The sequence below is a fragment of the Sus scrofa genome, chromosome 13 (genome assembly GCF_000003025.6).
Source record: "Sus scrofa isolate TJ Tabasco breed Duroc chromosome 13, Sscrofa11.1, whole genome shotgun sequence".
Classification (NCBI taxonomy): Eukaryota; Metazoa; Chordata; class Mammalia; order Artiodactyla; family Suidae; genus Sus; species Sus scrofa.
Genome location: NC_010455.5, coordinates 135,931,701 through 135,957,823, shown reverse-complemented (window position 1 = coordinate 135,957,823; position 26,123 = coordinate 135,931,701). Strand labels below are relative to the sequence as shown.

The 26,123-nt window shown below is 43.6% G+C and overlaps 1 protein-coding gene across 1 annotated transcript in view; it reads left to right on the top strand.

Moving 5' to 3' along the window:
• KALRN (kalirin RhoGEF kinase) overlaps positions 1–26,123 on the top strand; it is a 623,278-nt gene that overhangs the window by 319,249 nt on the left and 277,906 nt on the right. Inside the window, 6 exon segments of the mRNA XM_021071254.1 lie at positions 4,324–4,443; positions 10,860–11,078; positions 14,081–14,230; positions 16,846–16,960; positions 20,979–21,094; positions 21,600–21,722. Coding sequence (XP_020926913.1) covers positions 4,324–4,443; positions 10,860–11,078; positions 14,081–14,230; positions 16,846–16,960; positions 20,979–21,094; positions 21,600–21,722 — 843 coding nt within the window.

Genomic DNA, 26,123 nt, shown 5'->3' with positions numbered 1-26,123 from the left:
TGCCACTGATTTGCTTTCTGAGAGATGATATAGGACTTTGTATCTGAGATACATGGCCCCCAAATCTCCAGGGAAATGTCAAATCTTCAAGGGAAACCACTCCCCTAATTCCCATGGTCCAGAGCCCTAGACCACCCAGATCCCCCCTTTCTTCTAGAAAAATAGTTCAGGCTATTCTCAAGACCCCACAGAATGCTCTGATTGCTTTCCAGGAAAATTGCTACTCTGGGAAGGATGACCTCACATTTATTAGATAATTCCAGAAGATTTGAAGAACCTATTTAATGGGCATAAAACAAATTTCCATATGTATTCCTGCAGAGCAATGCATTTAGCAGTAAATAGGCCAAAATGGATTTATAAGATGTTGGAGCTCTAAGCTGTGGGGAAAGAAATCGCACTCATTTGTCTATGAAAGACATTGACTTAAATTACCCCTGTGGACCAAATACTGGCCAAAATTAGCATATGATCATGATGGGAAATTAAACAAAGGGAAAAATATTACCCTCCCCTCATATTCCTATAGAGAATACTGTTTTGTTCTGTTCACTGTACATAAAAGCTAGAGAGGAGTTGGGGTAGATCCAAAAGAGAGGCAGCCAAAGGGGCAAGTGCCATCCATTTCTTTCAAATGGAGATTATTAAGAAGATACATAGTCACAGCCTGTAAAACCATGCAGGATGAACACATAATCTCGTAAATCGTGAATGTTCAGAACTGAGAAATACTAGAAATATGACAGACTCCCAGTTATCATCTGAGGGCCTGACGGTTTTCCTATGGCTAGAGTTTCAGAAATACTTGTGCCTTATGGTAAGTCATCTGCAATAGCAGGTGTTAGAGTCCATGTCCTTCAGTGCAACCTCGTGGTTTGGTTGTCCTGTGACCCAGAGAACAAAGCCATGTCCCAATACCTTCCATACCTCTTGCCTGTCCAACTTAGATGGCATCATCATTTTGGACATTCACATCCATTACCAAATCCATTCTCTTCTAACTCGACTTACCTGAGCATCCTTGGCTGGAGGAAGCAGCAGATCCCCATCCTCACTCCCCCTCAGCTCTGCCTGAGCTGCATCCGTGGCCTTGCTCCTAAGCCTCCAAGCGGCAGTACTCTCCAGCCCTCATTTCTGCAGAGCTGAGTCTCTCTGGTGTCCTAGGGGTGTGGAAGTCTCTGGATTTGAAAGAGTTATGAATCTGAGGACTCAAAGTGACCTTCAAAGACCATCTAAGCATAGGTAAATGTTCTCTAAGAGATGATCAACATAAAATGTTCAGTTTAAGGATGACATTTTATGGTTTGCAAAATACTTTCATATTATTTCCCCCATACTCTGTGAATTACCATTTTAAGATAAGAAACGGGCCCCAGAGATTAAATGATGCTCCCAAGTCACACAGCTCAAGAATTAGTAGGACCAAATTTTCCCATTTTTATTACAATATCTCTGGCTTTTGCTCCTCTGGTCTACAGAAGAATAAATAACCAATTTTGACCAGAATTAAAGCTACAGAAATGGAAATTCTCCCACGATTGTCATTGATCAGGGCATAAAGAATGATGATACAAACAAGCTAAGGTCTCTACATAATCGGATATCCAATGAGCACTATAAACATAGACTAAAAATGAACATTCCTAAACTTTTCTCTTTCTTGTGCAGGGTAATGAAAATCAGTATTTATAGCTTTGCCTCAAAACAAGAATCACCCCTACAGGTCTTCAGGCTTTGATTTTCAGAATCTTCATCACCTGATACAAGGAAGGCTCTGTATCCTGCCTTGATGCATGAAAAGCTGAGTCAGAGGGTAATGGTTTTACCAATAGCAGCAAGCAGGTGTCTGATTGAAATTTTGTGGCTCCTTCTACACCTCCCAGTTCTGCTTCTAGGACTGAGTCCAGGACTTCAACTGGGAGCTTTGATTTTAGGGCAGTAAAAATGCATGGTAGTTTAATCATAGATCAGTCCACCCCTGAACTAAGCTTGATTAAACTACCATGAGTTTTTACCTTTTTAGAATCAAATCTCCCATGTTGAAGTCCCGAATGCCTTTCTAAACAACATTTGGAAATAAAAATGAAGAGGGATCTCAAGGATAGGGCACAATTTAATGAAAGATGGAGAGACTGAAGCCTGTATTTCTAAACAGAAGTCTTGGCAATGGAGATCCTATAACCATAACTATAATGATTTTTCAGTTCTGAAATTAGGAAAATAATCCAGCAAGACCAGGAGGCCCAGAGGACTCAAATTTCCCTCTGCCATTGATCTGCGATGTGCACTGAGGAAATGTTTCTCTAACACCCTCGAATGAATCCTGAACCAAGCAAGATACAGTGATTCATGGAAGAAGGACTTAGCATAGTTCAAAAATGTAAATTGTGAGCTCTATTTTTCTTTTTCTTTTTTTTTTTTTTTTTTTGTCTTTTTTTGCTATTTCTTGGGCCGCTCCCGCGGCATATGGAGGTTCCCAGGGTAGGGGTCGAATCAGAGCTGTAGCCTCCGGCCTACGCCAGAGCCACAGCAACTCGGGATCCGAGCCGCGTCTGCAACCTACACCACAGCTCACGGCAACGATGGATCTTTAACCCACTGAGCAAGGGCAGGGACCGAACCCGCAGCTCATGGTTCCTAGTCGGATTCGTTAACCACTGCGCCACGGCGGGAACTCCTGCTCTATTTTTCAAAGAGGTGACATGCTTGGGCAATGCAGTCCATGTGTGCATGTTCCCACCTTCCAGCCAGCTGGTAGAAATCCCTAGCACCTCAAGGCATCCAAGCACAGTGCTCCCTCGGCACCAGAGATTTCACACATAAACTCTGAGCAGTTACTTCCTGCAACTATTGCTTTGCAGATTAGCATCTCATCCCCAGCCTGCCAGACAGCCCATGAATTAACATCTCAATCCAAGTAGCCCAGCTTCAGTGGGATTTATGTCCTGATGTTAGCCATGCACAGTATGGTATCAATCATTTTCTGCCCATGGAGGACATTTGAGAAATGCCTGTGAGGGTTGTGGAACAGGGGGCCAGGCTTAGTATTTTTCTAATTGTTAAAGTTGAGGGAAGAAAAAAAAAATCTGAACAGATTGTGGTGTCTTCTGCTTTGCCTTGAAAGAACAGATGGATGGTATTTACTGATCTTGAAATTTCAAAAGAATTTATATTTCCTCTCCAAGCAAACTCTCAGACTCCTTAATAAAGCAAATATTTGGCAATTTTCTGATGACCAGACACAAGCTAGATTTTCAAGGCCTTACACTTCCGGTTTGATTATTTGCGCTTGACTCTATCAGCTGGATAATTACCACATCTCCGTTTCAGCTAGGACTGTCTAGACAGTGTCTTAGCCTAATATTCCCTAGCTGAGTTTTCTTGCCCCAGCACTAATTAAGGGCACCCAGAAATTTTACTCAGCCTAGCCATATCCTCCGCATAATTCAAATCAATTATAACATACTCCCCCTTTTTCTAATGCTCCAGTGTTTGGATAATTCATGTTATTTTGCTTGTTTTCTTTCTCCTCTCTTTGGAATGCTTAACCAATCAAAGCTCAAACCAGCCTATTTTGGGCAATTTTACAAGGTATCAGAGGTTGGACTCACTGCTCAGGTGTGATGTGAGTCTTTTCCATAGACAGTTGTTCACTCTTTCAAAAACATTACTGCATACGCATCATATGCAAGGTACTGTGCTAGGCACTGGGTGAGATTAAAATATGACGACTCATATATTACTCTAGTCTCCTGGAAGTTTGCATTCTCATGTGGGGAGATGCAACAGAGAAACATAGAAACAGAAGTAACTGAATAAGGCAGGCCATGCTGAGTGCCATAAAGGTGGTGCCTAGAAAATGGTCTGGTTATACCAGATGATGAAAAGATTGTTTCTAATGGGAATGGTTAGGATGGGAGATCACAGATATTGTTGATGTTTTAATTGGGCCTTAAAAAAAAGGATACCAACAGATGGAATTTATTTACTTATACCATACTGTGTTCCAGAAGGAACTTCAGAAACATACATAAATGCAATCAAAGTAATGTCTAAAATAAGTGGGTGAGGAAACTGAGATTGTGGAGTGATAAAGGTAAGAAAGAAAATATGAAGCTGGGCATGAGGTTGCTACTTCAAATAAGTATGGCACAAGGAATCAGGTGAATTTAGGGAGATTTGAATTACCCAGGCTCTCCCTGACCCCTCTTCAACTGTGAGGAGAAGGTAGTGAGCTCCCTGACTCAAGGACCCGTCACAGAGGGCAACGGCTGTGGGGAAGCTGCCAAGGCCGTTCACTGTGCTCTTGTCCCAACTCCCTAGGTCCTGGGATGGATCCGCAACGGGGAGTCCATGCTCAGTGCCAGCCTGGTCAATGCCAGCTCTTTGTCCGAAGCAGAGCAGCTGCAGCGGGAGCACGAGCAGTTCCAACTGGCCATCGAGGTAACACCCAAATTTGGCTACACTGTCCTCCCTTCCCCTTTCTGCTCAACACCTTAGGCAGGACACTTCCTCAGGATGTGGGGGTCCCTTATGTAGTGAAGCCTTTACTCTTTCAAGTGAAATGGGCCAGAACACCTCCATATCACGCAGGAATTGATGGAGAAGTATAAATGCAGAGGTTTATCACCTCAGGGAGTCTAGCGTTAGAAGGCCAATATTCAAACTGCACATGTGGATCTTTCCTACTTATTGGTACCTTTAACCTTCAAGACCTTTGGTACATTGTTTTTATACATTATGATCTATGCACCAGGTGAGAAATGTAAAAGGTTCACCTCTAGTTGAAGATCACAAGGAATTGAGGAAAAACAACTGCAGAAACCATTAGTAAATTAGGATTCCATTTTTAAGAGGCTCATGCTCTACTGGCTGAGCTAACTGGGCATACTGCAGGATTCCATTTTTAAACACTTGGTTTACATGTAACATTTAGATTCCATTGTCAGATCTGCCTTTTAACAAGAGCAGTGAGCACGGGTAGTTTGCTTCACTGAAAGTAGTTGTTTAGTAATGCTGATGGAAGTCATATTTAATGAATAAACTAAAACCAGAAATTCACCAAGATTTGTTTTAAAGGCTATTTTAAAATAAAACTCCACTTATGATAGTCTAATATAAATTTTGTCTTACTTTAAATAATACCTTTAATTATCCTTTCTACTGGAACATTTCCTTCCCAAGAGGTTTGAGCTGATTACTTTAGAGTGGTGTGGGGAAAATGGTAGGAAATGGGACATCGGAACTATGTTAAAAATAAAATAAGTTCAGTACAAATGGGAAAATAGATAAAGAGTGAAAACCTCAAAGACAACGCTTACTTGTGGTTCAGTATAAAACTTAACCCACTTCTGAGTGTGTAAGAAGTGCAAAGGTATGGTCTTCTAAAAAACCACAATGTTGAAATTTTAACTGTCCATGCCAATAAGTGTATCTTTAATTCAGTGATCCAAAATTGCCAGCCATTTTTGAACTAGCATTGATCGATTTTAACCATTTAATTTTTCCAAAAGCTATCCTGTACGTGAAAACATAGCATTAACACAAATGGCATGTTTTTAGAAGACGCCCGATATAGGAACCTTGGCTAGTACCAGAGTCATGTCTGAGGTTTGAGACTTTAAAATAGATTGTCTATGACACACATGGTATGGGAAAATCATTTTCTAAGGAAGAACTGGCCAGAGGAGAGAAGTTTCATTGTCATCAACTCACTCTGTTGCATTTTACTGGTGTGCCCAAGCATGAGAGTATTAGGATCTATTCCTTGTAAAGGAAAAATCAGTATTGGGGTTGTAATCAAGAATCAGGCACACAGTAGTCAAGGCCCCATAGAGAGGCAACATGGAAGAGAGGCACGTTGGGCAGTCACACTGGAGGCATGGCATGAAGCTGGGAGGGCTCCTAGCAGAGAGAGGATAGCCCTTGGCCATACCTCCTCCTTGTTTATCTTAAATGTGAAGGTTTACCTGCTCTGTCAGGTAATTAAATTTTTACTCCCTTAAGCAAACGCTGGGCAAGTAAAATCAAGTGTCATGACACATTTGAGCACCTCAGTGAGCTAGTAGAAAATTGTGCGTAAGTGCATTAGCAGTGCTGTTGAAATGGCTAAATGCCACATGACTTCATAGGCAGCATGTACTCATTTGTATTAGATGCTGTTGCATCCTTACTGAATTGTCTATTCATCTCTTCATCCATGTCTCTGTAATTTCATGAATGCAACTTGATCAAATATTCTTGGAATAGATGTTGAGACATAGACCCCTGTAGAGTTTAGGTCTATGGACTCAAGAGGATGTGGCAGAACAGATAGGATTTCTGGGAGATCTTGGGAATAGAAAGTAGGCAGGGTTGGCAGCATGGCCAGAATCATGAAGAGAATGGCGCTGGAATCTCAACATGGGCTCCTTCTCCAGGTGGCCTTGTGCTTCTCTCTGAATATGTAAGTTTAGACCGGGGTCTGCAGGGGGGGAAATATGCCAGGGAGGAATTAAGCAGTTTGAAAGGGGATCTGACTTGTCTGGTTTGATTTAACCCATTTTGATAGTTATAGCCTTTACAGTGATGACTGATAGGGAACATAATTTGACTTCTTGGGCCCTGAAAACAAACCCTGGGCTCCAGAAGGGAAAATAAAATAGCTATAGGTAAGATGATCATACAATTTATTGTGAAAACTCAGACACTTTTAAGAGTGAAGAAGGGAATTACTAATACCTAAGCCAGAAAAGCAGCCTATGCTAGAACTCTCACAGGCTAACCAAGATGTTTTCTTACCCTGGCCTGGATGCCTCATCTGTCTGAAGGTCTTGGTCACACAAAAAAAGGTCAGAATATTTACCTAAAGTAGCCTTTGTTTCAGAAAAACTTCCCCAGAGCAGTTCAGGGTAGAGAGCAGTCACAGCACCCAGAAACATAGCTTTATCAACAAACCCAGGTTATTGTTTGCAAGATGTTGTGGCTGATATGTCTTCAAGAACTGTGAATGTCATAGAGACAAGCTTGAGTTTTGAAATCCATTTTTATTTTCAATCTTCTTATGCATTTTAAGTGTAAGCATTATAGCAAAAATAGTAGTTAAAACTGAATAATAAATTCAGTTGATTTGGTTCAATTTTCTTTCATGTCCTTCTACTAAATATGAACATCCTTGATAATCCATGTATCAAAGATACAGCACTCAATAGGATTAGATAATAGTAGAAATAAACACAAATAATGACTCAAGCTTAACAGAGCAGAGATTATGTCATATGCATAAGAGTTTATCATTTAGGAAATTATGGGGAAGAAGGGACTCCCAGGACTATTAGATAATAATGAGTCTCAAAATAAGAAAGAGGGTTTGTTACATAGCACAAATTATAGGAAAATTAGTTACTCCTCCACTCTCACAGAAAAAGATATAATAATGGGTTTATGATGACAATTATATTGAGGAGAGATCAGATAATTATCATAAAGATGGATGTTCATTTGATGAACCTTTGCTTTGAATGAGAAACTGTAAATACCATTCTAATTGCTAGAGATGAAGTGATGAGTTGTGATAGAGTGGAAAGGACATAGATTTCAGGATAAGTCAAACCTGAGTCTTATTCCTGGTTTTAACACTTCCTAGATTATACATTTTTGGGCAAGTCACTTAACCAGCCTGAATCTCAAGGTTTTTTTGTTTGTTTGTTTGTTTTCGTCTTTTTGCCATTTCTTGGGCCACTCCTGCAGCATATGGAGGTTTGCAGGCTAGGGGTCTAATAGGAGCTGTAAGCTGTAGCTGCTGGCCTACACCAGAGCCACAGCAATGCGGGATGAGCCGCTTCTGCAACCTACACCACAGCTCATGGCAACTCCGGATTGTTCACCCACTGAGCAAGGGCAGGGATCGAACCCGCAACCTCATGGTTCCTAGTCGGATTCGTTAACCACTGCACCACGACGGGAACTCCCTTTTTTTTTTTTTTTAAGTTTCTTAATCTGTGAAGTGGGAATTATAATGTCCACCTTGCAGTAGTATCATGAGAACTAGAAAAAAATGCCTTGCACTGAGGATACATCTGGTTAAATGATAGCTATTAAAGTGATTTTTTAAAGAGAATTCTCCCTCTCCTTCTTTTTTTTGGGGGGGTGGGGAGTCACATTTGTGGCATATGGAAGTTCCCAGGCCAGGGATCGAATCAGTGCTGCAACTGCTGGCCTACGCCACAGCCACAGCAACGCAAGATCTGAGCCACATCTGCAACCTACACCACAGCTCAGAGCAACGCCAGATCCTTAACCCACTGAGCGAGGCCAGGGATAGACTCTATGTCCTCATGAATACTAGTCAGATTCCTAACCCACTGAGCCACAATGGGAACTCCCAACAGAGTTCTTGCTTTGAGAGTTTCACGGCCTCAGTAAGGAAAATCAGCCAACTGTTGGATGAGTGATAGAGGCATTCAGGTGAGGGTAGTTTATAGGAAGTCTCAGACTACCCAAAACGGGCTCTTTGAAGGAGGCCAGAGCTGAGCTGAGTCTCCAAGGGAGACTGGAACATTCATGACAAGAGACGAAAGGGTGTTCCTTAAAGGCAGGGAGAATATGATGGCGATGCAAGTGTACGGTGTGTTTGCAAATGGTTTTTGTAAGGAAGAGGCAGGTGATAATGTTACAGAAGTCATTGGAACCACAGTGTGAGGGGCTTTTAATGACGTCCTTTAAAGTTTGGGCTTGATTCACAGCAGTGGGAAAACCGCTGAAGGCATTTTAATTGAGACACAGGAGTGATGTTTAGAGTTTTACCACTGGGAGGGAGGTTAGAATTCACTTAATCAATGCACTTCCTATTACAGAGACCATCCAAAATGTAAAGGATGGGTTTGATGGGTCAGAGTGGAAGCCAAGAAGACTAGTTAGGTAACCTCTGCAGCAGCCTAGGTATGAAAGGGTGAGAACTGGACTGGAGTTCAGGGTGAGGAACAGCAGGCAGGGGTGAGGACAAGAATGTCATCCCAGGTGGCAGCAAGGAGGACACTGTCAATAGAATGGCTGGCTGCCCTGGAAAGGCTGTTTTAGAGGGAGGAGAGATTTAGTTTTAGATGTGAAACTTGAGCAGATGTCCAGGAGGAAGGTGGAGGCTCTGACGGGGCAGGAAGGCCATTCCCATTCATTGGTGAATGTTCCTTCTCTGTCCAGGAAGAACTTTCACTTCTACTGAGAATGCATCTTTGTAAGTGACCCACATGGGGCAGGCGGCTAGGCCATCCGAGTCAGTGCTACTGACCTATGTGGGAGGCAAAGCAGGCAGCTCACCCTCAGAGCCACAGACAAAGATGAGGGCCAGTTATCAGGTGGGAGATGAAAATTGGAGAGTCATTTACAAGGTAGAGATGATAGAAGCCAAGGCAATAGTTGAGAACTCTATAGAAGTGAACACAAACCAAGAATGGACCTCAGGGTACCTCTCCATTTAGGAGACAGGAAAAGAAAATCGTACCAATAAGTAAAACAGAGAAAGAAATGAGGGATTTGTAGTAGACAATTGGGCCCATTGGTTTACTGTTCCGAACTTCATCGAGCAGTTAGGAACCCAGACACGCATGTGGTCATCAGGATGGAAGGCTGGCACAGCGCAAAGCAAGCAAATACTGGAGTCTAGGTTGCTAGAGGAGGTCATGCTGGCAGAGCTCACACTGAGGATAGACTCAGGGCCATGGGGGAGGGAAGCCAGGAGGTGGTCGATAGGCTGCGGAAAAGGAATGGGCTGTGTAGACTGCTGTCTGGGGGAAGGTGAAGGGGGAGGTAGGGGTGAAAAGGGGGTCTGTGCTCACACACAGGCCATGCTGAGTGGATTTGCCCTGGGGAACTGTCCTGGCACTGCTGCCCAAGAAGGGCAGAAATCATTCTGGAGTAAGGAACCAGGCTTCTAGCTGCCCTTTTCCATTGCCAGTTAAGCTATACTTTCCTGAAAGTGCAGAGGCCAGATTAGTACTCTGCCATTGAGGTGAAATGACCCCAGCAGCTGAGGTTCAGTAATACTAGCACTGTGCAGTCTTATGGCTCATCCACATGACCCTTTATTTTAGTAAATTTTAATCCCACTTGGCTCTCTCCCTGCTGCCCAGTTACCCAACCTATTCTCCCCACTTCCTATAGTTAATGTGAACTCTAAGGATGCAGACCACACTTAGGCTGCATAAGAAAATCAGCCTTCTACAATATAGATTATTCTAAGGGTGGACATAAATCATGTAGTTTTGAGGGGTTATGCGTTGAGCTGAGTTATCCTCTGTATTGTTCTGTTCCCTGGGTAACCAAGAGATGGTGTGAGATGCTACTCTTCTTTATTAACCTGCCAAATGTCTTCCTTCTACTGGAATCCTTTTTAAAGCTGATCATTCATGTATGAAATGATTGCATTGTGGGTTGAGATTGGTGTTACATTGGGGATATTTTTACATGCAGTGTTTTTTTGACCTGTAAGATGGGACTACCCTCCTTTGAAAACTCATGCAGAATAATTTTATGATTAGATTTGGAAAGGAAATTTAATGAAGGTATGAATCAATCAGGAAGCAGATTTATGCACAACTGCGTTTCTTTAGCACAGAAACTGAAATGTCTTTGAAACAGCAGAGTAACTCAAGTAGAAGAAAAAGGAGTGGGGGCCAGTTTAGGGATCTGAGCAATTAGTTAATGAAAATGCATGATATCCTTTTTTAAAATATGTTTTAAAAACAATGATGACAACATGTTTGAATCCATCATTTAAAGCTCTTTAACTTTTCTGCATCTTTCCACTCACGCCTCACTCCACCCCCTCCCGTACCACGCCTGGGTCGTTCCCACGGACCTCTCTCTCCTCCCCTTGTGCCCAGTCCCTCTTTCATGCCACTTCCTTGCAGAAGACGCACCAGAGTGCCCTGCAGGTACAGCAGAAAGCTGAGGCACTGCTGCAGGCCGGCCACTACGACGCAGATGCCATCCGGGAATGTGCCGAGAAGGTGGCCCTCCACTGGCAGCAGCTCATGCTGAAGATGGAAGACCGGCTGAAACTGGTCAATGCCTCGGTGGCCTTTTACAAAACTTCTGAGCAGGTGAGGGAGGGGCTGAGACTGGCAGAGGGCTGTTCTCTGCCACACATCTGCAGGATCTACCTTGGCAAGAAGCCAATTCTCTCGGTGCCAGCCTTTGAGAAGAGAAGAATGATTTGTGGAAATACCATCAGTTTTTCTCCTTATCATACTTTCCATTAGAGGAGTGGACCATGTGATTTGTTTCATATACATTTCTCAAACTCATTGGAACTCAAAGTAGAAATTGGGTGTGTGTATGCTGAATGCTAGATTTGGGTAGTGTACCAGTTAGCTATTGCCACAATAATGCTGCATAACAAATCACCCCAAAAACCCAGTGGTATAAAATAAGCATTTATTTTTCGCCTAAGTATCTGGAGTTAGCTGATCTTGGCTGAGGTTGGTAGAACTAGGCTTTAAGCTATAGATTGGATCTAGATCTGTTTCTACATTTCTCCTCATTCTTGACCAGCAGCTACTTAAGGCACATTTACAATGAAAGGCAAGAGTGCAAGAGCCCCAGTTCTCCTGTGCAAGTGCATTTCAAGTCTGCAAGTGTCACGTGCTCTAACATCTTTTTGGCCAAAACAAGTCCTGTGGCCAAGCCAGTTTCAGTGAAGCAAAGAAGTGTATGCCTCCTATGAAGATTGAGAGAGGAGAGTGACAATTTGCTGAACACAATCTAATCTACCACAGTCAGGTAGATTAGACTATGCACTGCTTGAAAAACATATAGCTCTTTTCCTCATGGGGTTCCCAGTCTAAGAGAGGAAACCCCATGCTCTGTCACCGGAAAACTATGAGCCTAACAGATAGGATGGTGCAGCTGTGGGAGAAAAGGCAGGAGATACACACAGAAGGGCCATAAAGATGCAAACCCATTACAAGTACATCTGAACAGCCATATGCACAAGGGCTAAGAGGGTTTTTAAATGATTTAGGTACTGTTAGGGAATTCTTTTCATAAAGTAGATGTTTAAGACAGGATTAATTTTGTTCACTGTAAAGTACTTTCCTCACTGGAATCATTTTCTGGCAGAAATAGATCAGAGAAGCGTTCTTCTCTGGGTGACTTACAGGGACCATGGGAAAGTCTGTACCAGAGCAAATGCAACATGTTTGTCAGGGCCCTGCTGCCAGCCTCCATCCCCACACCTTCTCAGTCCTCTTGCCAGTGTTTCAGAGAAATATTGCCTTCGACGCCCTCAGACTAACATGATAAAAAGCTTCCCCAGTTGATCTATAAATTCAACACATCCCAATCACATCCCAGCAAGCTTTTTTTTTTTTTTTTTTTGGTGGAAATCGATAATGTGGATTCTAAGATTTACATGGACATGCGAAGAACCTAGAATAGCTGAAACAGTCCTAAAAGGAAGAACCAAGTTGGAGGGGTTACACTACCTGATTTTAAGATTTACTCTAAAGCAGTGATTGAGACAGAACAGTATTGGTGTAAGAAGAGACACAATGGGACAGAATAGAGGTTCCAAAAGCAGACTCACGTATATACAAAGCAATTCAAAAAATAAAGTGTCTTCAGCAAATGGTGCTGGAAAGTGAATATCCATATGAAAAAAAAAGTGAGACTTAATCCTGTCTTAACATCACATACAGATTTTAATTTGATATTAAAGATGCTGAAGGGGACAGAGCACTAGATTAATAGTCAGGAAATTTGACACTGAGCTGACCTTGCCAAAGTTTGCTTTATCTCTCTAGATTTCTGATCTTTTACCTGTTAAATTAAAGGACATGCTGGGTAATCTTTCCATTTCTTCTAGCTCCCAAATCGACTGGTTTTAAGTCCAGTACTGTCATGGGGCACATGTCAAGTACTCTTTTTCTCAAAGTTTTTGCGTGTGTATGATCTGTTTTCTTTCAAGACCTGAGCCTCTTGCATGTTTTGACTCCCTGCATCAGGAGAGCTGTGTGGTGCTGAAGAATCCAGCTAGAGCTCAAGGACAGGCCTTCTCTGACATGGGAAGCATGTTGGCTGGGAGGTGTTCTGTCTGGGACATCTTGCAGCTTCCTTTTCAGTTCAGTTCTTAACTCAAAAAGCATCCTATCCAACATCACACCCTTCACCAAAAGGGATGACTTTCTCAGACAGAGGAAGCCAAGGATATTAGTTAGACCTATCCTCCCCTGCTGCCATAGCCCAGCAAGTCACCACAGCCTAGAGAAATAAAGTATAGGAGGAGTTTATGTTTTCTGTATCCTTCCCTAGGCCCCGATGCTAGGCTGCCCAGGATCTGCCAGTGATGCACCCAACCGAACTTGCACTCCAAGCCCCACTGGAAATGCTTTTGGTCTTTTGGGTTCATTTATAAGGCCACTTAGAGCATGGCCTCTCAGCAATTTTAGAACTGAAAAATTACTTCACTGTCTTTGAGGTTAACCCAAATGTGTTGTCCCTCTGAGGGAAATGACATTTCTGCACTAGCAGGCCTGGAGATGTCATTGCCTTATGGTAGCGCCTTGAGACATTTTTGCTGAGAAGGGAAAGATAATACTCATTTGTGGCTCTAAGTCACATGACATGGGTGACTTCCTCCTTTACCTCTGCTCGAGGCTATTTCCTGCAGGACAAGTACAGATGGTTGGGAACCCAAGTTATCTTCTCCAAACCTCCTTTTCCTGTTCTGCCTAATACATAGACATATTGAAAGTTTATAGCAGTATAATCTATAAAAACACTTTGAAACTCAAGTTACTAGACTCTCTGCCTGTCTTACTCTGCATACTGTCCCTAGGTGATGGAGTCCACCCCCATCCACCATCAGCCATCACGGGATGATTCCCAAATCCTCATCTCAGTTGTAATCTGTCTCCAAAGCTCCAGACGCTGGATTCCCACTTCTCTCAGATGTCTCAGGGGTGCTACGCATCTAAGTCTACAAATTGAATCTTGAATGAAAAATGTGACCTGTGCTGGGATGGGGGTGCCCTTGGCTGAAGGGCCTCATGAAATACTTCTTAAATGATTAATCGACTGAGTCTTTTCCTCCATGATTCATTAGGTCTGTAGTGTCCTGGAGAGCTTAGAACAAGAATACCGGAGAGATGAGGACTGGTGTGGTGGACGAGATAAATTGGGGCCAGCGGCAGAGATGGACCATGTCATTCCACTCATCAGTAAACATCTGGAACAAAAGGAGGCCTTTCTTAAGGTCAGAGCACATTGTCATCTAAGGTCTGGCGCTTTGGCCTTGTTTTTCCACCTACTGTCTCCCCCTTTTCCTCCTCCTTTTCTCCCTCCCCTCCCCCTTCCTCTCTCTCCCTCTCTCCCCCCAAACCCTTCCTCCCCACTGCCTGCTTCATGTAGGCTTCCCATATTCCTGTTTTCCTAACTTCTCATCTAAAGTAAGGCATTTGTAGAGAGGATATTGGCTGGTTAATTTGAAAGGTGGAAAGGTTACATTTCAAATGTTCTTTATGTCTCTTGGCCCTTTTTGTATAATTAGGCAATTAGGATACACCATTTCTATTGGTTTCACATACAGTTATCTTGATAGCCCATTGATATTAACTGAGAAAAGTGCCATACTTTCACTCAGTTCTGTTTTGTCTATGAAAGTATTTTAATTGAAATATATAAACTTAGAAAACAAAACTATTAAGCTGTATCTTTTATAAGTGGATGATGCAAATTTAGGGCAAGAATTAAAGAAATAAAATTAGACATTTACTTATCAGTCTGACAATTATTAATTGCCAATAAACATAACAGTGTTTATTCTGCTGCAGGAAGAGAGAAACGCCTTCTTTTGTGTGTTTTGTTGTTACCAGAGCCCTAGCTTGCTGGGAGGAAGCACAGGCCTGCTCTGAATAGCTTTCAGCTGGTGTGGGGTGTCCTCCTAAGCTTCTTTCCTCCTGCCTTTGATCTCTGTGACACAGTCTTCTGTGCTAAAACTTATCTAAAATTCCATTTACTCTCGAATTCCTTGCTTTCGTGTTCTGCTGTCTTTCACGTTTCTGAAAGCACAAAAGAGAATTTTTATACCCTGACATGTTGCCCCCGATTCTCTACAATTCTGTAATTAACTGCCTTTATTAGGGATTTTCTCTACTTGACCACCTCTTTGAGTTTTGTTTCTCTTCTTTTTTGAAGGCGGCCTTCCCCTGCCCTCCTCCGGTCCATCTGGAGTCTGCACCTGCATTTGATCAGAGCCCTTAGTAATCAGCTCTGACTAATCAGATTAAATAGAAAGTCTTCCATATAGGGTTTAAGGTGATTTAAAAAGTCTTGCCTATGCTAAAACAAAGTTTAAGACAAAACAATTAAGTAAAGCATATCAAAGGTTTTAAATAGAGGTATAAGGGTATTTCTTTATAAAATTAAATATTTCTTTTGAAGAAGGAAAAAAAAAATGTTCTGGTCTGATGTTTTCCACATGCGCCTAAAACCACAGTTGAGAAATTCCCTATTGTTGTGGGATTACAAACCCAAGGGATGGGAGATGGAGCACTCCATTGATATGCATCAGTCAATCTATTTTGGATTCCTTGGCTTTGGACCACTGTCCAGCTGTTAAATTCATGGGCTTCAGAGTGGAAGGACCCACTAGCCCTTTTTCACAAGAGCCCCCAGAAGCTGCTGTTGCTAATGCAACATTTAAAAGAACTTTTTACCATGTAATTTGTAGAATCAGATGCTAAGTGTAAGAAGGTTTAAAAGTTAACAGTTTTGCCTAGAGATGATTTAATTCTGAAAACTGTGGAAAATTAACGGACTTGCATGTATTACTTTAGGAAAAATACTGCTTTTAAAGAAATTCAGAAAATCTCTGGCCTTGAGAGAAACTAGAAGAACTCTGTCAGTAGATGTAAATTCTAGCCCTGACTTGCTTCATGACCCCTGTCCTTGCTGGGCTTCTGCCTGCTCCCTGGATACAACAGCATGGGACAGACCTGTCCTCTCTGCCACCCACTCCTCTTGTGAGTCTTAAGAGGGTGGTACAGTGGCGCTTACTACTTTACACGATAGATATTTCCCAGCAATAGGATGTTTATTAGCGTCGTACAGGAAGGGTTTGATGGGTTTGATGGACAAATAAGGTTTTTTTTTAATTAAAGCATATTTGATTTACAGTGGTGTTCCAGTTTCTGCTATATAGGAAGTGATCCAGTCATACATGTATCTACATTCCCTTTCTTAAATTATCTTCCATCATGGTCTATCCCAAGAGACTGGATATAGCTCCCCGTGCTGTACAGCAGGACCTCCTTGCTTATCCATTCTCAATGTAATTGGCGTCTACTAACCCCAAACTCCCCGTCCATCCCACTCCCTCCCCCACCCCCCTTTGGCAACCACAAGTCTGTTCTCTATGTCTGTGTGTCTGACAGACGTTTTTAAAATGTAATTTCCATTTAGATTTGCAATCAACAGGTTCGATTACTCAGCCTGTCTTCTCAAGTCTAACGTAAGCTAATGTTCACGTGGTCACATACCACTTATACCAGTGGTCACATCCAAGGCCTTCTGGTGGCAGAGGGAACCAGCCTGGGGGTAAACGCTAGTCATGCTGAATCCACATGTAGTTGTCAAGGGGTGGCTCATTTCTGGGGTTTGGCTGTGAGAGAAAGGGGAGAGGCACAGGGGACTTTTCTGGACTCGGTAAAAGAGTGAGCCTTGCATTGGAATTGGAGTGTCCACAAACCAAAGGTGGGCTCCCACAGAGCCCCAGAAACCCACCACCGACAGTCCTTCTCCAGTGTCTTAGATCACACCCCCCGCTAGACCGGGACTGACACGTGGGGCTTCACACCTTGTCTCTCTCAGGCTTGCACCCTGGCGCGGCGGAACGCTGAGGTCTTTCTCAAGTACATCCACAGGAACAACGTCAGCATGCCCAGTGCCGCCAGCCACACCCGAGGACCTGAGCAGCAAGTGAAAGGTCAGTCTGAACCCTGCCAGCCTCAAGCCACTTCAGCCACACGGGCCAGAGCCTGCATACCTGCTCTTCACGCAACCTCACGTCTCCTGGTTCTTCTTCAATAGGAAAAAAGTGTGATGTGGGATTTAGGGCAGTGGCCATTCATCAAGCAGCAAGATTTGGAATGGAAAAATGATGATAAAATTTCCCCCAAACTTTCGCTTTTAGAGTCTAGAGCAGCACTAATGGAATTTTCTGAAATAACAAGTGGTCTATTTATACATTTCTATGCTGGGCAGTATCATAGCTGCTAGTCACGTGTGGCTGCTGAGCATTTGAAATGTGCCTAATGCGACCGAGGAACTAAATGTTAACTTCCATTGACTATCAATTAATTTAAATGTATTAGTGAAATGTGACTAATATATTGAACAGTGTAAGACTGAGGTATCTTATAGCCTGGGAAGGAGACATAGACTGAGAAACATCAAACTGCATTCTAACCCTGGTTTTATTGCATATTGGTTAAGCTTTAAAAATTTCAATTTTCTTTTTTCTTTTTACAGCCGCACCTGCAGCATATGGAAGTTCCCAGGCTAGGGGTAGAATCGGAGCTGCAGCTGCCAGCCTACACCACAGCCACAGCAATGCCAAATCTGACGCTTAACCCACTGTGTGAAGCCTGGAATCGAACCCACATCCTCACAGAGACAATGTCATGTCCTTAACCTGCTGAGCCACAATGGGAATTCTGCATTTTTTAATTAAAAAATTAAAATTTGTATTAAAAGTATATTAAAAATTATTTTTAAATTATTTTTAAAATATTTTATTGATTATTAAAAATAAAATTTAATAAAAATAAAAACATTAACAATTAAAAATACAATCCTCAGACCAGAAGCATCGACATCACTTGGGAGCTTATAAGAAACACAGTATTAGGCCCACTTAAATCTACCAAGTCAAAATCTGGATTTTGGCAAGAGCTCCTCCATCCCACCCCAACCAAGCGATTTTTGTGCATATAAAGTTTAGAAAAATAGTGGTTTAGATAATCTTTAATATTTCTCTGAATTCTATAAAATCTATAATTGTATAAAAAAAATCGGTAACCTTTAAAACTGCTCATTAGCTGACCAACCACAATAAGCTTAAATGATTATCGGTGGAATTGCTTACTCTGGACCTTGCAGAAATTAGCCTTTGAGTGGGTGAGGAATTTCACCAATGTCATCTTGACACAGCAGAGAAATACAACCCCGGAGACCAAAGCTGGGGAGGAAACGACACAGACCTGGAGTGAGGCATGGGGACAGGCCTGGAAACTGTGGTGGGGACAGTGGGAGGCTCTGATCTCTTTCAGTAAGAGCCTCTCTCTTGCTCAGAGAGCTCAGGAGGTGGGCAGATCAGAGGCCACTGGGAAGAATTAAACTTAGGAATCAATGTTGCCTACAGAGAACCAGGAAACAGGATTCCTTTTCCAGATGTTCTACCTAGTTTGTGGTCCAGGGGCCCTGTGGGTGGCAGACATGTCACCTTCCTGCATCTTTTTCAAAGCATATGTTCTGACATCCGAATGCAGGTGGCAGCTTGGGTGAGGCCAGTGGCACACATCCCACCTCCTCCCCAGTGTGCCAGGTGACGGCCACCCTGAGAAAGCGGCATGTGCTGCACCCTTATGGGGCCAAGGCAGGGTTTACCCACAGAAAAGCTTTCAAGAAGGAGCAAAAATGAGACCAGAAACTCATTAGGAATTTTCACCTGATCTGGGCTGATTCCCTCAGCCACCATAGAGGAACAAAGTTCAGTGAACAAAGCTCTGACTAGTAGGGAAAGACTCAAGGAAACACAGACTTTCACTGATTTTGCCCATTTGAAGCTTCCACTTGAGCGGGGACCTACAATCTTCCTATGTCTATTTCCTTTCCACCTGCTGCCTGGACCCAAAACCAGTGCCACTTTTTTGGGGGGGGTGGCGCATGGCACATGGAAATTTCCAGGCCAGGGATCAAATCCATGCCACAGCAGTGACCCAAGCTGCAGCAGTGAGACCACCGGACCTTAACCTGCTAAGCCACCAAGGAGCAATAATTGTTGCATAACAACCCAAAGAGTTCAGTGGCCTACAGTTGTAAGCATTTATTGTTCAAGTGACTGCATTGTCTGGGAACCAGTTGTCTTGGCTGGCTCAGCTACGCGGTTCTGCTTGACACTGAAGACGTGGCTGGTTTGGCCCCTTCACTACAGAGTGACTTCTTATGCGCTCCTTGCAGATTAATTCTGGGACCCTGGTTGAAGGGACAGTGGTTACCCAGGAGAACGTCTTATAGTGGTGATGACAGAGGTACATGGGGCAAAGTCAAATGCACAAGCACACTTCAAGCCCCTACCTGTGTCCTATCTATTAACAACCCATTTGCCAAAGCCAGTCACATGACTGAGCACAAGATGGGGAGGGAGAAGTGGGGGAAGGGTGAGGAAATATACTTTGTCTCTTTGGGAAGGAACTAAGAAGTTCCATGATAAGGGCATAGATACAGGGAGAGCTGAATAATGGGAGGCTGAGAGCTAAGGGAGGAGAGAGAGATTCTGTCCTTCGAGAGCCAGAATTCCATGGGGCATTAAAAGTACATAGTGTCAACAACAACAAAAACCTAAGTAAAAGCACTGCAATTTGGTTCATGCCCTTTTGTAGTTCACAGTAACTTATGCTTTTCAGCCACAGTAACCCAGGAGACCAAAGTGACTAAGGATTCAGGCTTAGAAGTCTAACAGCCCCACCCCTTTCTATCCAAATGATCCTGGAAAATTACCTAGTCTCTCTAAGCCCTAGTTTCTTCATCTGGAGAGTGGAGATAATAATGGTACATGAATCCTGGGGTGCTGTGAAAATATGTGCCTGCCACATAGTGAGTACTCAATAAGTGTTCATTTTTCATAGCATCATTGTGTATTATATTAGTATTTAGTATAGTTAGCAGGAGGCAAGCAGTGCAAAATAAATTTGATTGCTTCACGCTTAGCGCATACTGTTAAACACATAGGACATCTATCCAGGTAGCCAGCTACTTCTGGAACAGCAGGAGAAGTAGGGGAGGGAGATGACATGGATGAACGCCTGCGGTATGTGGCCGTGTGCTCCATGCCTTATGTATGTCCTCACACTCACCATCATTAGAGATAACACGGGAATAGCTCTGAGCCTTTTTCTTTTGTGTGTGTGTTTTTGCCTTTTCTAGGGCCGCTCCCGCAGCATATGGAGGTTCCCAGGCTAGGGGTCGAATCAGAGCTGCAGCCTCTGGCCTACACCACAGCCACACCTGATCCAAGCTGTGTCTGTGACCTACACCACAGCTCATGGCAACGCTGGATCCTTAACCCATTGAGCGAGGCCAGGGATCGAACCCGCAACCTCATGGTTCCTAGTCGGATTCGTTTCCGCTGTGCCACCACAGGAACTCCTGAGCTTTTCTTATGATCAGTTCCAAACCAGTATGGGCGTTTGGGCCCAAAGATATGATTCCATGGTAATATGATTCCAACACAGCTTCCCTGTGCCCACAATTTAAAATTTAGGCTCTACAGCCTCTTGTATAGGGCAGAGAATATGGCAGTTTCCCCTGTCCTGATGCCGCTGTTGCCTTCCAGCACTCTCCTAGAACCCCTCGAGAGTGGCTGGGATTGCTGTCCAGTCCATTCACTCTTCATAGGCTCCAAGGGGCCAGTTGAGTTATTGTTTTCTGGACCGATACTTCCCAAAGTCTCTTGTCATCAAGGACTAGCTTTAGTGTGAAGAAAATCAGGGTCATCCTCTTCCCCTCGTCAACAGGGCCTCCCCCAGTCTCCCTGATCTTTCTCTCCTCTGGCAAATTCTCTATGGACCAAGCTATTATTCCCTTGCTTCTGGTGCCTCAATTAGTCCTATAGGGAGGCTCGAAGGTTGCACTTATCTGGGGCCTCAGATGTTAGGCCAAAGCAGCTGGTCAGATTTGTTCAGGGACTTGCTGTGACCAGTGCCCATCTCTCTGCCTTGCAGCCATCCTGAGTGAGCTGTTACAGAGGGAGAACCGTGTCCTGCACTTCTGGACCTTGAAGAAGCGGCGGTTAGACCAGTGCCAGCAATACGTGGTATTCGAGCGAAGCGCTAAGCAGGTATGTTGAGAGCTTTCCTTGGTTTCACCTATGTTTTAGAGACCATACAGAGGCCCAAATGACCAAGACTTGGGACATTCCAGAAGAGGGCCGTAGCATCAGTCAGAGCAGAGATGGTGGGGAGGCAGGGATGAAGAAAGCAGAAGACAGGCTCCAGCCGTTCAGCCTTCACCAAGCACTCCCTTCAGACTTTGGTACCAAGAGTTAGGAAGAGATGCTCAGGGAAGATTGCCCCTAACTCATGGGTGACACTGGGCCTGGCCTAGATGAGTCCCCAGTCTAATGGGCAAGACCCTTTCTTTGCGGGCAGGGTGTTCCATATCTAACAGGGAGGGCACATTCATAAAGTCACCTTCCAAGCTACGTGCTGAATGAATCCTGCCAGCATTTCCTGGTTCCATCATGTTGTGTGAAACCACAAACATTTACCTGGGAGCATGGCATGTTTTCCGACTAACAACTGGCTTTGGGGGCCACTCAGGGGTTCGTTCATTTCCTCCCACAGGCGCTAGACTGGATCCAGGAAACAGGTGAATATTACCTCTCAACACATACCTCCACCGGGGAGACCACAGAGGAGACTCAGGAACTGCTGAAAGAATATGGGGAGTTCAGGGTGCCTGCCAAGGTAGGAAGCATCCCAGAGTCCTCCCCATCCCCAGCACCCTGCAGTCCGGCCAGTTTGACACTGTGGGAGGGAGAACAGCCTCTGGACCAGAAATGCTTGACTACAGAGGCAAGAGCAGCAGTGGGGAGGATGCACGGGAAGGATCACCTCCCCTGAAACCTGAACATCCAAAACGTTGCAACTGCTGGGTAGAGTCTCTGTATGTAGGAAGTCAGCTCCTATACACGTGCTTCTAAACAGGAGTCATCCTTATGCTCCAGGTTCTGGAATCTGCTATGTTCTTTCAGATCAAACAAGGCAGGGGAAAATGTTCGCGTGAAATGTACCTGGTGTGTGTGAACATCTGCACCCAGCCACACATTCTTGAAATTTGAATGCCTTGGGAAGCCCAGCTTATGGGAAGGGCCAGGGGCCCTGGGTGAGTTCACAAAGCAGGTTCTGGAGCTGATGACTTCCCTCTGGCTTTGCCCTACAAATGAGCCAGGCTGGGGTCTCTGGGAAACAGGATGTGCACTGGTGCCTGTACCACACATCCTCAAACCCCCATTCACTCTGAGGCAGAGAATGCTGTCCTAGGAGGGAGTCTTATTTTCCTCTGTTTTCCCAGCCAGGATTTAATCTGAGGACCTTTGAGTTTGAGTGAAATCTTATCTCAGTTCCCTCTTTGTAGCCTCCTGATCCCTCACTCTGGGCTCCATGCTGTGGAGGACCATCCTTGGCATCACTTCCACACATGGCAGATGGTCTTCCCAGGATGGGAGCTCCTTTTGTGGGAGTCAAGGGGGAGCACATTCATGCCTGTCTCTCCCATCGGTTCTTCGATGCTAGGGAGAGTCTCTAATTTGCTGCAACAAAATTAGGCCCTTAGCTGACATTTCAGAAATGGTTATCCACTTTGGGAATCCTACACTATGAACTCTTGATAGTGGGGCAGGGGGCGGGGGTGGCTTGTAAGCTTTGGGGCCTTTTCAACCCATCTGAGATAAGAGATCCATTTCAAGACCAACTACAGCAAACAGCACTAGGAAGGTGGCAGGGGTGCGGAACTCTTTTCAAGTCCAAATGAAAATGGTTTTTTGTTTGTTTGTTTGTTTTTGTCTTTTTGCCATTTCTTGGGCCACTCCCGCAGAGTATGGAGTTTCCCAGGCTAGGGGTCTAATCAGAGCTGTAGCCACCTGCCTACAGCAACATGGGATCCAAGCTGCATCTGCACCCTACACCACAGCTCACGACAACACTGGATCCTTAACCCACTGAGCAAGGCCAGGGACCAAACCCGCAACCTCATGGTTCCTAGTCGGATCTGTTAACCACTGCGCCACGACGGGAACACCAAGTGAAAATGGTTTTGAATGACCCACTTTGCATCCTTCTGCCCCTCTCCAAAGAGTGTCAGCAATGAACCATTAATAGGCTGAATAGATTCACTGGTATTCATACTCACATAAGGTGGATCACAGCAGATACCCAGAACTTGCTACAATCAGAGTCTGTCCATCACCAAAGTAGAGATGTGGAGGATCATGTAGCTCATTTAATTCATCCTTCCTGTACAATCTTCTTCCTCTTTTCTACTGACACTGTTATCACTTGAATTAAGTTCCATGCTTTTGGCCTTTCCTTCCTTCCGTCCATCCTGCCCTTTATTGGTGTTCATCCCTAAAATACTACTTTGGTCATTGTATCACCCAGCTTAAGAGCTCTACTGATTCTCCAGCACCTTCAGGCTAACACTCAACAACGTCTACAACCATGCCACCTTACTGACCAGCTGTATCTTCAGTTATTCGTTTATGTAAATTTTTGTTTTTTTTTGTTGTTGCTATTTTTGGCGTCTGTGCTATGGAATTCCAGGTTGAATCGAGCTGTAGCCCGCCTACCCAAGCCCAGCCGCATCCGACCGCTCTGCACCTACACCAGCCACCCGCCGTCCCCACTGACAACAACCCCACCTCATGTTCTAGTCGATTCGTTAAACCACTGCGCTATGACAGGAACTCCCCGTTTATGTAAATTTTAATAGTCATTTTTATTTTTCTATTATAGCTGATTTACAGTGTTCTGTCAATTTTCTGCTGCACAGCAAGGTGACCCAGTCACACATACATGTATACATTCTTTTTTCTCACATTGTCATGCTCCATCACAAGTGACCAGACATAGTTCCCAGTGCTATACAGCAGAATCCCATTGCTTATCCATTCCAAAGGCTATAGTTTGCATCTATTAACCCCAAATTGCCAGTCCTCCTCCCTCTTGGCAACCACAAATCTATTCTCCATGTCCATGATTTTCTTTTCTGTGGAAACCTTTGTTTGTGCCAAATATTAGATTCCAGATATAAGTGAAATCATATGGCATTTGTCTTTCTCTTTCTGACTTCGCTTTTATGTGCCAGCTGAATGGATACATGTTCTTACTCTCTGAGAGATACATCATTTGCATTTTTGCCTGTCTGTCTTTTCTATTTCTCTGCTTAGTATAGCCTTCCCTTCCCTCTAGTTTGTAGTTTTTAAAAAGATCTCACCTTGTCACGTCAGTGCCGCCTCCTCTGAGGTCCTGCTTACATGCTAGGATATGACCTGGCCCCTCCCTGCATTGCAGCCGTTGTCCGTATCACCTGTAAGGCACTTGGCATGGACCATCGTGTTCTCCAGTAATGTGTGTGCAGCATTGTCTCCTGTACGAGCCAGCAAGATCCCAAAGGACAAGGACCACGCTGTATTCACTTCCCTGACTGTATCTTAAGCATTGAAGGGAGGCTACCAATATTTGAAAACATAAGGAAAAAGAAGTTTGGGTAGATTTCAACAACCTTCCTCCCCAAATCTCTGTTTAATATGATTCTTTTACTTTGGCTCTCTCTCTGTTCTCTTTCCCTCTTAAGTATTTCTGTTAATGGGATTTCATCCTCCCGTCTCTCATTTCCTCGTCTCAGGACTATTCGTTCTGAGAATATCTACACGATAACAAATCCAGCTGGGGAGATTCTGATGAAAGGCAATAGCCTCCTGCCCCACCCCAGTGTCACTTCATAGAAGCAGCCCTCTTTTAAGCAGCCCTCTTGGGTTTCAATCTTTATAACCAATAAAGTGAATTTGAAATGGAAACCAAATTGACCTTAAACCACAAGACAGTAGTACAGTGGACCTCGTGATTGAAAGGAACAATAGAGTATAGTTGAGTATACTGAATTATTGTACGCTGTTCCAGAGAAAACAAATAAAGTAGAAGAACCCCTGAATATAAAAAGGTACTTTCTCTATAGCAATACACAAATGTAAGAATAAAAATAAGACAACGAGAACTAGGGCTAAAATAGGAGGAAAACAAAATTTTCTTGTTGTGGTATGCTGTAGACAATCCGGTTAGAAGAAAGAATGCAAATGATATTTTCCTATTATAGGTTTCAAAATTTATAAGGGGTCAAGGCCCATGGTGATAGGAAAGCTGAATCATCCTGGCATCTGGAAGAACTCTCTTTCTTCTAATGGCAAAAGCATTTTAGATTCTTCTGTTTTCCACTTTTTTCTCTTCAGTGGTTTTTCATACATTCACAAGGCTGTGAAACCACTGTCTCTCTCTAGTTCGAGAACATTTTCATCACCCTAGAATAAAGCCCACATCCATCAGCAGTCCCTCCCCTTTTCACCTACCCTCTGTGTCTGGCAACCCCTAGTCTACTTTCAGTCTCTATGAATTTGTGTCTTTTGGACACTTCATGTAAATGGAATCATGGAATCTCCTACTACAAGGCCTTTTATTTCTGACTTCTTTCACTTAGCTTGTTTTCAAGATTCATTCATGTGGTAGCATGTATCGGTACACCATTCCTTCATATGACCGAATATTAGTCCATTGTATGGATATATCACATTTTGTTTGTCCGTTCATCAGTAGATAGACATTTGGATTGTTTCCAGTTTTTGGCTACTCGGAACAGTGTTGCTGTGAACATTTGTGTACAAGTTTTGGTGTGAACATATGTTTTCATTTTTCTTAAGTGCATACCTGAGGGTAGAATGACTGGGCTGGGCCCTGTGGCGACTCTATGTTTAAAGTTTTGAGGAAATGCCAAACTGTTTTCCAAACCATTTCCACCGTTTTCCTTTCCCACCAGCCTTGTATAAGAGTTCTGATTTCTCCACACCCTCTCCAGCACTGGTTATCGCCTGTCTTTTGTGTAGAGCCATGCTAGAGCGTGTGAAGTGGTTTCTCCTTGTGGTTTTATTTGCATTTCTCAATGAGTAATGAGGTTGAGAAGATACTTTTTTAAACTGATAATGTTATCTCTGAAAGTAAAAGAAGCTAGGAGATAAACTGGACTAATTCTTCTTAACAGAAGAGAATTAAGTGATAATGAAAGTGACTGGAGCCTTAGCTGAACTGAATTATGTCTTG